The sequence below is a fragment of the Protobothrops mucrosquamatus genome, unplaced genomic scaffold (assembly GCF_001527695.2).
Source record: "Protobothrops mucrosquamatus isolate PMUCROS unplaced genomic scaffold, P.Mucros_1.0 scaffold225, whole genome shotgun sequence".
NCBI lineage: Eukaryota > Metazoa > Chordata > Lepidosauria > Squamata > Viperidae > Protobothrops > Protobothrops mucrosquamatus.
The window spans coordinates 1,168,484-1,181,754 of NW_015386576.1; the positions used below are offsets into that span (position 1 = coordinate 1,168,484).

The 13,271-nt window shown below is 36.3% G+C and overlaps 1 protein-coding gene across 1 annotated transcript in view; it reads right to left on the bottom strand.

Annotated features, from left to right (window-relative positions):
• Nucleotides 1–4,527, bottom strand: part of MAP3K13 (mitogen-activated protein kinase kinase kinase 13) — a 15,995-nt gene extending 11,468 nt beyond the window's left edge. The window contains exons 1-4 of the mRNA XM_015814159.1: nucleotides 3,633–4,527; nucleotides 2,203–2,386; nucleotides 641–832; nucleotides 370–532 (exon numbers count right to left, since the gene is read on the bottom strand). Of these exons, the coding sequence (XP_015669645.1) occupies nucleotides 370–532; nucleotides 641–832; nucleotides 2,203–2,386; nucleotides 3,633–4,134 (1,041 nt within the window). The 5' untranslated portion in view covers nucleotides 4,135–4,527. The remainder of the gene's footprint in view (nucleotides 1–369; nucleotides 533–640; nucleotides 833–2,202; nucleotides 2,387–3,632) is intronic.
• Between the last annotated feature and the right edge of the window lie 8,744 nt (nucleotides 4,528–13,271).

A 13,271-nucleotide genomic window follows, 5' to 3' on the forward strand; every position in this document is an offset into this window, starting at 1 on the left:
TAATAGTAAAGTTGGAAGGGACCTTGAAGGTCATCTAGTCCAACCCCCTGCTCAGGCAGGAAACCCTATACCATTTCGGACAAATGGCTGTCCAGTCTCTTCTTAAAAACTTCCAGTTACAAAAGCAGACTCAAATATAATAAAAGCAATAAAGCCCTAAGGACCTGCCAATTAAAATTTACAGGTATAAAAACAAATTGTTAAGATAAATGTTAGATTCCTTACAGCAGAATTATTTTGCAGAAAGCACAGTACAGAAAGAAAGCTTAATAAAAAATAAAATCTGCCAGCAACCACAAAACATGGAAGCATAAAGTAATGGTTTTTAATAGAAGTACTGAAATAGGTGAGTAGTTATAATAGTATTACTTGCCATATATCTACTTTTTCAGAAACAGGTTCATTACGAATCACTTCTGGGGCCATCCAAGCAACTGTTCCTGCAAAGGACATTTTTGTACTCTTATCGCTGAGTTCTTTAGAAGTACCAAAATCAGAAATTTTCATCGTATCGTTGTGGGTAACTAATACACTGAAAAGAATAAAATACACAGGAAATCACACGAGAGATTCATAGTAATTCCACCTTTATTTCAATTTCATTTTATCTCCTTATATTTTATAAACTCTGTCTACTCACTTGGGTGACTTGAGATCTCTGTGGATAATTTTATGGAGGTGTAAATAATTCATTCCGCTAGCAATTCCAGTGGACCAGTCTACAAGCAAACGAGGCGTTATCTTTCTACCTGCTCGCAACACTTCGTACAATTGTCCATGTGCACAGTATTCCATTATTATGCAGTAGCAGGGTGCCTGTGTGCAAACGCCCCTAAGATAAAAAAGAACAATAGATGTTTTAAAAATCAAAATCAAAGCAATGGGGAATTAAGAAAGAAACTAATAAAGACAAGTTTCTGATTCACATTTCTACAGAATAATCAAAAGCACTTCCTAAGAAACTACTATTGCTTATTTGCCATTTGGTCAAATTAGACCTAGTATATACAGAAAATTTAACAGTAAACAGTAAATGATTTCCCTCGAGAACAGATTACATACATCCTTGAAGTGCATGAAATTGTACTGACTGCATAATGGTAAATGCTTTTTTCATGCTCAGCAATGACATTTTGATGAGGTGAAGATAGAAAGAAAAAAAAATAAGTTCATTATAATGAAAATTCCAAAGATTTCCCCAAAACACAGACATTTATTATTGTTCCTGGCTAGAGGTGTGCAAAATATTTCAAAAGAACAGAACACTAAGAATTGTTTGAACAACATTAGAACATTTCTGCTAAAGTTTGAAATAGTCAAAGGTTTCAAGATTGGGACATTTTCATTTCAAAAAGCTTTCTGCATTTCTATTCATGAGTAATAGTCTTGTAGTGACTATTATTTAAATAATGGGGAAGCAACTATAGTACTTCTCTAAAAGATTTCATTATTCTTGCTCTTTTCAACAATAATGTTTTTAATTGAAAGAACTCAAGCATATGCTATTACAAACTACTTCTTACTATATCAGAAAATCCACTTACAACAAAAGTAGTAATTCTACTGTATTACCAGATAACACTTTTTCCATTAAGAACTAAGATTCAAAGAATAAAGGAAACTTCAGTGCTGTACTCTGAATGGCTTTAATCCAAATACCCGTGTTTCCCCAAAAGAGGTACCAGGTCTTCCTTTCGGGGGATGTCTTACTCACCTCCGGCACCGACAGCACCACCCAGCCGGTCCATTTCTTCTGGGGCCGAAGGAGCAGCTTCATTCTGCAGCTGCATTCCAGCCTGCATTTTGCAATCAGGCATTTCTGGAAGGCCTATGCAGCCGACTACCAAGCTATGGATTGAATCTATAGTTCGGTTCTCGGCTACACAGGCCTTCAGGAAAGGCCTGTGACTGAAAAATGCAGGCCTGGCTGCAGAAGACGCCTCAGAAGAAGTGGGCCAGCGAGGAGAGGCCTGGCTGCAAGGTAAGTGGGTGCGGGATGCATAGGGCAGATCCACACACACACCCCTGCCCTAGCTTGATTTTTAAGTGTGTGCCTCACCCCAAAACTAGGGCTTATTTTTGGGGTAGGGTTTATATTAGGCCCACCCCCCAAAAGTAGGCCTTACTTTTGGGGAAACAGGGTATGAAGACTTACAGCATTAGTTTGAAAAGGTAGCTCTAGAATCAGAATAATTCACCTACTTGAAAGCAATGACGTTTGGATGTTTCAGCTTCCTCAGGTGTTTGATATCAGTTTCACTCTGTTCTCTCACTTTCTTGATGGCCACTTCTTCTGTTCGAAATTTGCCTAAGAAAACAGCTCCTTGTGCTCCACTGCCCAACCACTGAAGCTCAGATATCTCTTCAAAAGGAACCTCCCATGTATCTGATAATAAACAAGCACAATTATTTTAATTGCAAGTAACTGCCTAATGACAAACAACAAAACAATAGCTCATCTAGTATCTTGGTAGTTTGCAGGCTTTTTAAGAACATGCAAAAGAACATGCAAAATATATCTTCAAAAGATTTTGCTTCCTACATAACAATAAATGTGTAGTGGAATTCTAAAATATGATTGTTTTAATTCCTTATAATGGGTTTGGGGAATTGCTTAACTGAATTGATCTTGAAGCCCTGCAAAGAAATAATATTTTTTAAAACACCTCCTATCTGCATTATGCCTCCATCAGCAGCAAGGTGCATTAGATAGAAATCAGGAAAGTCTCTTCTCTACCCAAATCACAAAGTTTGAATCAGAAGACTATCCTAACTAATAAAAGAGAAATCACTTGTGACTGAAATCCAGTTAAATTTTCAAAATGTATTTTTTTATTTTTATTTTTTGGGGGGTAGTTAGAACAATGGAGTGCAATTTATACGGTCATTTCATCCATATCAAGAGGAAATTTTTTAATCACTCTGGTCAACTGCAATAGAAGGACATAGAAGACCCAGCCGTTTTAATGAAGATAGGCAGTGAATTACAGCGAAAACTTGCTTTCTAATTTACCTTTGATTCCCAGGGAGAGGGGATTATAAAGTCCTCAACCAGCTGGCTCCAGGAAATAAAGAGTTTCCATTCATTTGAAAGCTATGAATACTATTCCAACTGTGCATTAAGCTTTTTAAAATAAATGCAGAAAGTATAATTTCTGAGTAAAGTTTCTTTCTGTTCCACTAATCTATTTATTTTATCTTAACTACAATAACAGATGCTTTGACTTAGAGAAGCTTATATGATATGATGAATTATTACATTATAACTTATCTGAGCAATAAGAAAAATGGTTTTGTCAAAGTCAGGGGAGTCCATTATTTGTATGGAGTGATTCCTAACAACTATTAGCACACTGAGAGCAAAAAAGACAAACCAATAATGAATAACTAGACCAAAACAATATGTATCAGAGATAAGAATATCTGCTATTCTTGGAAATGTCTAAATATAAAACGTATATGATAAAATTACGTATAAACATAAAATGACACATACTTCTTTTCATAATTCTGAGTTTTAAAGTGTCTGCAAATTAATAAAACTCTAGTGAATATCATCCTTTTGCCATGAAGCTTTTGGTAGGGGCAGGGGTAGGGGAATAATAAAAGATAGTTTTATTTGCAGAGTTTACCTTGTTGTTGTAGTTTGTAGTCAGTAGAATAGGCTTTTCCTATAATATTCCATACTGGCTTTAAACAGCCAAAAAGTCCTTCAAGAAATCCACCATTTCCACTTCCTGTCCTATTAAATTGAATTTTTATATCTTCAGTTCCATGGTTGTTCTGTCCACTTATATTGTTACCATTGCCCTGATGAACAGTAGTTTCTAAATCATCTTGTTCAGTTAACTGGAGCACACTATTTTCAAATTGGTCCCTGGAATCTTCACTCACACTGGTTAATACTGTTGTGGCCACTGGACTATTTATATTGTCTGGTGCATTGTTGTGAGGTAAGCCCCTTTCTCTTCCATCTTCTATGACTTCAGATGAAGGATGGACACCAGAGGGTATACGTTCCCCATGCATCCCACTGAAACTTTCATCTTCATCGAGACTCTTATTGATAATCGTTGTAGAGGAAGACCAGCTCAGGAGCTCCTGAGAACTGGTCATTGTATTGTGGGTATGCATGTGTATGGAGCAAATAGTCAGATATACTGCTTTAGAAGAAATGAATGTCCATCCTTAGTGCAGGAAGTGGCCACAGCACCTGTAACAAAACCAAGGAACAGATTACAAGAATCATACAATCAGAGAGCACATCTGGTGAGGACATGGCAAGCTGAACTTCCTCCAAGGAGTAGGGATGGCACTGCAGCCTCTTATGAATCTGGCTATCTTCCTTCAGTGTGGCTATCCTATAAAACAGGAACTCAGAAGCAAGGCAGCACAATGTAAGTAACATGTAAGCAATAACTTTGTGATACAGTGAGGTACTGAGGACTATGCTTAGAACATGCATCTTTTGGATTGCTCACAGATTTAAGAATTAGAATTAAGGATTTTTTAAAATAAGCAATTATTTTATTTATTTACTAACTTGCTTGGCTTTCTATTATACTCCACCCATTCAATTATCAGCAGGTTAGAAAATGAACTAAACTATGCTAATTTTGTTAAGATTACTGCCAATATTTTAAAAGAGGCATTTGGCTAGTGTACCATTTATGTATGATAGGGCATGTTTCATATACTGTCCCCGGGAAGATAAAATTCTGCCCTTACCTCTTTTAGAAGAATGTTAAAGACTTTGGTTGACTTCATGACTTTTGCCATCTTGTATTCTTATGTTTATTCTTTGCCTATTTTGTTTTTGTGATTGTTAAGGTGATTCTTGATTTATGATTTTGACTTTTTTTTAATGTACCATGGATTATAATTGTTGATACCATAGAAACTATTGAGAGTCCTTGGATTGTGGTAGGTAATAAATAGTTTAATAAATAATGATTTATTATATTAATTTGATCCAATTTACAGATTTAAGTTTCAAAACTAAATCAACTTTCAAAAGTATTCTCTTTATAATCAGCTGCCCTATTATTATAGCTGAAGAAGCCTAAAATTAACATTTAACATTAAATGTGTTTTTCATCAAAACCATAAATTTAAATTAATTTTATGACAACTAACATTTGGGATAGCATTTTACATTAGTTTCTCACAGCAGAGTATGCTGAGTAGGTGTATATTAATCAACTGGGATGGAAGAAAGAAACAATAATATCAGGTGCTCAGGAGAACATGCCTCAGCTTGAAGAGAAGCTAATTTCTCCAAACACTGCAAACAATCAGTTTTTATATTGTTGCCTTCTGTTCTAGATACAGTATTGAAAAGACAATCTTACTAATATTTCCAATCAGAGCAATAAATGCAGGAAAATGCTTGGTATGGTTTCTTAAGGACAAAGAGAAGCTAGAATTATCCCCTTTAAAGTAGTTATCTGACATAGCTTCTTCAATTTCTATACAGTATTAATACTATACAGTAACTCTACAGTACTTTGGAGCTTATTCTTCAAGGGGTGCAATGCATTGCCCTTCTTTTCAGGGATTATTCACAATGAATTTCTACTGACCTCAGTAGCTCCTACTGCAAGCAATTCCCAGAAGGGGCATCACATTCTGACCATCAATAAATAGAAATAGATTGGGATTATATATGAAGTACAATGCTAGAACGGGAGCTGACAACATGCTGAGATTTACAATTCATTTTTTTTAAAGCTGATTACAGTGTAATGCAAAATATCTGCTGTTAAAAAGAACTGCTTGCATATGAATGAACAAATCTACCCATTAACGAAAATAGTTAAAAATCAATTTGTTTATAAAAATGAAACATCTTAAGAAATAAATGTGTAACTCAGAACTAAACCGGATAGCATGCTTTTTCCCTCCATCCAATAACATACTGTTAAAACTGTTAATAATGTTAGATTTTAAACTGTATTAAAGGGTTCTGAAGCCATTTCACCAGACAATCAGATTACATTCTCACAAAGGAAAAGAGGGAGAGGGGAGGGGGGTAGCCTGCTGTTCTGAAATCAATTGCAGTTATTTCTCTTAATATTCTCATGATAACCTGCATTTCAACAAATTATTAAAATTCATTCTGTTCTGTTTTAGAAATGGATAAAGATTACTGCATAATATGCCGAATTGCAAATTCAATATGTCTATAATAGCTCCACAGAGAAGTAAAATACAGACTGTTGCCCAAATACAAAAATATTCTTAGCTTTAATATGTCTTCCAACATTTTTTCTATTGTACTGACAGACAAATCTATCCCATCTTTTGAAATGAATGATTAAAACATAATATTGGTCCATCTGAAAACACAGACCTTGAAGCAAGACAGATTTTTAACCAATATACTTACAATGACAGGAACATTATACAACTATGCTCCATGTCCCCATTTAATGGAGAGTTAGCAGAGATAAACCTGCTCAATAAAAGACAGAAAGGAAATTCCACCCACACAATCCTGCAACCCCACTGCAAACACAGAAGCTACTAACGTCACAGATTCATGAATGGATGCCTACAAGGCTGTTTTAGGTCTCCGAACAAACCCTGCGGTGGTGTGTGCCTGGGAAGGGGAGGGAAACAAAGGAGCAGCCAATCAAAGGCAGGCAACTATAGCTTGCCTTTCTTCAGAGGAACCTCATCACAGAATGGAGAGTTACCACCAATCAAACCCAGGCAACACAGTCTCAAAGGGTTATCAAATAAACCCTGCCAGCTGGAAGGGGTGCAGAGCAAATAGAAACAGATGACAACAAAAACAAGTCTAAGGCATAAAGGCGAGTATTAGAACAACATATGGAAAGCATAGAATTGTCGTTACAAAGCTGCAAAACAGAAAAGCTCTATACTTCCACTATATAGTGAGCATAAAAAATAAACTTTCTTAAATAGGCTTTGTTCACCACCTAATGTGTATTTTGTTCATTATTAATATATATATCGTAATATAGTATTATATTTATCAAGAACACTTTTCATTTTGTTTTAAAATTGCATATACAGCCCATGAAATGTAGTAATCTTAAAGTATAGATTAGTATAGATTAGATGTCTATCTAAAAACACCTTTTTGTTCTAGCACTGCACAACCTTCTAATTTAATGTCTAGTGCAGATGAAAATATTCTTCTTTAAATGCCAGTTCCTCCAAAACCACATACAGTATTTGAAAACCTCATTAAACAGGTTTTGCATCTGCTGTGTATGTCTGTGCCTCTGTGTATTACATGTCATAAGTTTCACATTCCTTTATGAATATGACAAAGAAAAAAGAACGAACAGATAAACCTATAACTGACAACCGTAATACAGATATAATAAAGACCTGCTTAAAGATTATACTAGCCAGTCATAAATTCCACCTTAGCTAAAAAAAAAAACAAAAAAACTCCACGTTGCATAAAGTATACATTCCTCCATGGAATTTATGGCTACCATACATCTTGCCTTCCAGAACTCCACCTCCTTTCCTCATCCCTGTCAGTTCCTTTAAAGAAAGAATTAGATTTGGTCAAGATTGCATATAAGCATGTCCCAGATGCACAAAAGCAAGACGACATCTGTGGGAGAATTGGTGTGGCCTTCCACTAAGCTTTGTCAGTTCCTGGTGAATGGATAAGAAAAAGATGAAGTGGAATATATTCTGGATTCTAAACATAGAGCAAAATTTATGAGTATGTCATTCACTGGAAAGGCTATTCCAAATCAGAGAAATAGAGGGAGAGGGCAATCGATGTCCATACTCCACCTCTTGTATTCTAGTTCCTTATGAAATTCTTGCACAATACTTGCCCATGTTAATTGTAGTTACTATCAACAGCTCCAGAATGGAGACACTTAGGTTCTCTGGTGCTGGGAAGGGGAGGGAGGAACTTTCCAGCTCTATCTGACTCTACTCTGCCAGATTTATACATTGACTTTGTTGAGATGCCAGGGCCATTTGCAAGTGAAAGAGACAGGAGGAAGTCTGTAGCCATTGAGAGTGATTCTAACAGCCGAAATGATATAAAAGAGTTTATAGTTGTCCTTGAGGAAGGAACGAATGAGCCACCAAGCAGAAAAGCTGAGACTTGAACAAGAGCTATTACGCAGTCCAGAGGTCAAAGCATATCTGAGAAAGTCACTCAAAATAACCCTACCTTGATTCTGTTTACCATAATAAAGTGTCTTTCCTAGTATCCCTGGAGTGTTTGTTTCTTGACCTGGCCTACTTCAAAGGGCTGAAATTAAGCTATACACATATTATGAAAAAATAGAGCAAATAAATTGATTTGTATAATTTGACAGAGGTTTTCTAAAGTTAGGGATATGGACGAAGAATTTTTAAGATTTATAGATCCTCATAGAAAGATAGTAAGTATACGTGGTAACACAAATAAGGTCAAGAACAAATGAATGCAGAATGAAAGTAGAGTGAATATAAAAATAAATGATTAGAGCAAAATAAGTATATTACGGCAACGTGCTCTTTCAGAGAGAATAAATGAGGATCAAATTGCCAAACAAATTTATGAAGAAAAAGTGAAACAATCCAGATGAAGGGATAGATTGGAAAAGCTGAGGTTTGGTGAAATAAATGAGATTCCCCAAGAAGACAGAGGTGAGAAGTTTAAAGGAAAAAAGACAATGGTTTAATGTGTCTATGTTGTTACAAAGCACGGCTTCCAAGGATAGAAGCATATGGAAATATATAGAAACCAGATTTAGTAGGATTTCATTTTCTTTTCTCTTATCTCCTGCCTTTAATTTTTTTTGCTTACTATTTCTTATTTTTTTCTCTGCATAGTATTTATTATCCTGGAACAGCATGACAGATATGAATACAGAAATAATTTATTAGAAATACAACTGCTTATCAATACTATTTTATAAAGCAGCAGTTAAACATGTAAGAAAAATATGAAATATTTATCAGCATAGACGTTTGGACACATTGGTAAACCAGTGTTATCTGAACTGGTTAAAAAAAACTGTTAATCTAGGTCTATTGATACTGAAAAAGTCTTACTCAAAAAAATGAGAAAATCCACTTGTTCGTTTCTCAAGAAAAACCTTTATTTATTAATCACTGTACTTGATTCATTTTCTAGCAAATTCAGATATCAGTATAACAGTCAAGTGAGTTAGAGACCAGGTATTCTATTTATTAAAAAAAATTATTTGTTGTCAGGCTATATATTTCTGTTCCACTGATTACCTTCAATTAATAAACTTTGTCCCATCAGGGCTCACTTGTGTGACTTTTTTTACACAATTTATCTGATTTCAAAAGCCTTGTGGATTTTCTGTCCAATTCAGATTTATTTAATAACAACTGCTGGTTATTAAGCTTTATTTAAGGGTACAAAGGTTGAGTTTAACACACAGGGAATCAAAGAACATTAGGGAAGCCAAGAAATTGTGTTCTATGTGTTATTTCCTTATGTATGAGTCTCTGGCAAGTCGTCACATTTTCTTACTATCAATCTTCTGCCTTTCTCTTTGTTTTCTAAGGATAAGTATTATAATAGATTACCAACTGCAGCAAAACAATTTTACAATCAGCACTATACAATAACCTCAGTCAAGCCACTTTGGTCAATGGAAGGTCTTCAAGATTGATTTGTAAGATTTTACAATAGAATGTCAATCCAATCCCATGTGTGATTGTTTTTTTTAAATGCCCCTATGACAAAAAAATGCAAAGGAAAAATAAAAAAAACATGAAAAGGAGAAATGCACAACCCTGATTATTTTGGGCAATGGATTTATTAAAGAGTTTCTAGGTAATATCTAGAAATAGTTTGCACTTGTAATAATTGAATTCAAAGAAAACTATTTTTCAAAGCTAAGTTCACTCCAATTGGCACAGCTCAGTTTAGTTAGTTAACTCACTGTAGCTCAGTTCTTATGCTTACCTATCATTCAATCTTGTTTCAAAGGCCCTTCTAAATCTTGTCAATACTTTTATATCCAACTTATTTTATTTTATCCTTGATTACAACTAGATCTTTCACTATATGTTATTATATTAACACTACTTAAGGAAAGGGTTATAGTTCATCACAATGAATTCCCCCATATTTATTTAAAATTTTCCATACTGATACTTTTTTTGAGGTAAAAGAAAAGAGCCAAATATACAGTATTTAAAAGCAATTTTTAATCTGAATAAACCAAAAAGAATTCCTATCCTAATTTGGTTTGAGCTGACTGGGGAGGGGTGCCATACATTTTCAATGATTTTATAATTATTTATTGTTTTGTGGTACTTATTCAATTATACTCTCTACTTACATGTTTGTTTTTTCAGTTCTCTACCTAAAGTCCTTCATATAATATACATACTATATTAATGTCAACTTAAGTTATATTCTTACTATAAGGAAGCCTTGATTAGCAAGATATTTAATCGCATAAAATAAATTCTAATGAGATTCCTTTAATAACTTGTACAAGTAGTCCTGGACTCACAACAGTTTGTTTAGTGACCACTGGAAATTACGACGATACTGAAAAAAAGTGACTTATGACCATTTTTCCCATTTACGACCATTGCAGCATCCCTATGGTCAAGTGATCAAAATTCAGATGTTTGGCAACTGACTCTCATATTTTTGACGGTTGCAGTGTCCCGGGATCATGTAATCATTTTTTGCAACCTTCTGACAAGCAAAGACAATAATGATGCCAGATTCACTTAATAATTGTGTTACTTAATAACTGCAGTGTTTCCCTTAACAACTGTGGCAAGAAAGGTTGTCAAATAGGGCAACTCACTTAACAAGTGTCTTACTGAGCAACATAAATTTTGGGTTCAATTGTGGTAAATCAAGGACTAGCTGTACATTTACTCTTCAAAAGATGTTTTATGTCTCTAGAATTTTACACAGAGTAAAAAGTAATCACTTACCATTCTCAAATCGTGAATTCCAATACAAAGGCAACAATTCATGGCTCATTTTATTGCATTCCTGCTGATTGCATCTGCCTGATTCTTCCTCCCAAAATGTGGATTTGGGCAAACTAGAAGGCAATTTCAACAAGTTAAATGTATGTAGAATCAGCCAAATATATTACCATATAACATTGTCAGAGTTTGTTTTATTTATTTATAGCTTATATATACTGTATTATTTTTATGCCACATTTCTGTGTGACATTGTTATAGTATACACCTCTAGATCATATAGAGTATTAAGGTACATTTTATGCAATATAAAAACATATATAAAAACAATCAAATATATTTCATTTTATTCATAGCTAGGAGTCCAGGGGCCTCTCCCAGGTCATTCTACTGGGACATGATTTTCTTGTTGGAGCAGTGACAATGTGATTGAGAGATCATAATAAAGGTCAGATCACACCCTAGTCACTTTGAGATCCTCTTGCACTACCCCCCACCAATAGAGAGACTGCACTCATTCAATTGGTCCACACTCGATGACTAATGGATCCAACTGGATTTCAAAGAAAGTTGGGGAGGCAGGACCGCACCTAGGCAGCATCTTCTGATCCATCACTTCCATTACACCCCATGATTTGCAGAGGAGTTAAGAGAGTTGAAAAGGGTCAAGAGATGCCTAAAGCACCACTGAGGGAAAACAAAGAACGAACTTGACCAAACGTGAGTTAAGGCTGTTATTAAGGTCTACCTTGTGGCAGTAAGAGTAACCTAGCATCAATACTTTTCTCTAATTGCACCCGCAGAATGCCCCCCATTGGTCCCATTTAGGGTCACCCTCACCCCAGAAAGGGGGGGGGGCAGATGTCCATCTACAGACCCATGCAGAGGAATTCTCCAGGCATAAAATCACTTGGATTTGTTCCAGTTGGATACCAAGTGCCCAGAGAACAGAACTATCTATTTATCTGGGAACAGTTTAATTTTGTGGACAAGGGTCAGTGGAATGCAAATGCTACCACCTATGCATTAGATACATGCTCCTCCTGCCTGGTTAAGGCTGCTTGGGAGATATCATGTGGTGGATCCAAGCAATGGGGAATTTATTATTTTGGAGGTGTTCCCAGCTCCTTTTAAAGAGGCACTTGTTTTCTTCCTATTCAAGAAGCTATCGCTGAAGCCTACCATTGTGGACAATTTGTCCAATTTCCCACCTCTCCTTTTTGGGAAAGGTGGTTGAGAAGATGGTGGCACTGCAACTCCAGAGGATCCTGGAGGAAATGGATTCTCTGGATCCCTTTTCAGTCAGGTTTCAGGTCCAGATATGAGACCAAAATGGCATTGGATGATCTCTGAGAGTGGGACGGTAGTGGTGCATATATCTTGTTCTTCTTGATCTCTCAGTGGCTTTCGATACCATTGACCATGGTATCCTTAGGAAATTGGGGGGGCAGAGTTTTGTGCTTGGTCACCTCCTTTCTCTCAGGCCAATCCCAATCAGTATTAATAGGAAGTGAGAGGTCCAACTTACAGCCCCTGCTTTGTGGGCTATCACAGGGCTTGATGTTTTCACTCCTTTTTAACATCTATATAAAACCTCTAGGTGAGATCCGGTTGTTCACATATTTGAATCCCACCACTGGATGTAGTGGATATTCTTCTGCAGTGCCTGGAGGCTGCAGAGGCTTGGATGAGGAACGACTTCAGCTGACCCCTTGTAAGACAAAGTGGCTGACATACCCGGTGCATAACTTGGGGGTCATCTCGGACTAACAGCTCTTGCTCAAAAAGCAAGTGGCAGCCATGGCTACGAAGGCCTTTGCTCAACTCCATGTTATGTGCCAGTTCGCCCTTCCTGAATAGGGAGACTCTCCCCTCGGTCATCCATGCCCTAGAGTCATTTCATATTTGGATTACTGCAACATGCTATCCTTGAAAAGTATCTGGAACTTTAGCTGGTACAAAATATGGAGCTATATTTGGTGCTCAAAAAAGGGCATCTATAACATCTCTGCTCTGCAAACTGCACTGGGTTCCAGTTTAGTTCCGGGTCCAGGTTGTTGGTTATGACCTATAAAGCCCTACATGGCATGGGGCCAGGCTTACAGAACTGGCTTCACCTCATTACATTGGTCCTTCCCACCCAATCAGATAGGAAAGGTATGTTACAGACCCCGTCAGTTAAAGAATTTTGACAGGCAGGGTCTAGTCTATGACATACTTTTTCCAGAGGTGAGGCGGGCCCCCACTCTCCTGGCCTTCCAAAAATGGGTTAAAACATGGCTCTGTGACCTTGCATGGAATGGAGCACAGTCGTGGGGTTAGTTCGTGCCATGACAGCCCTTCTT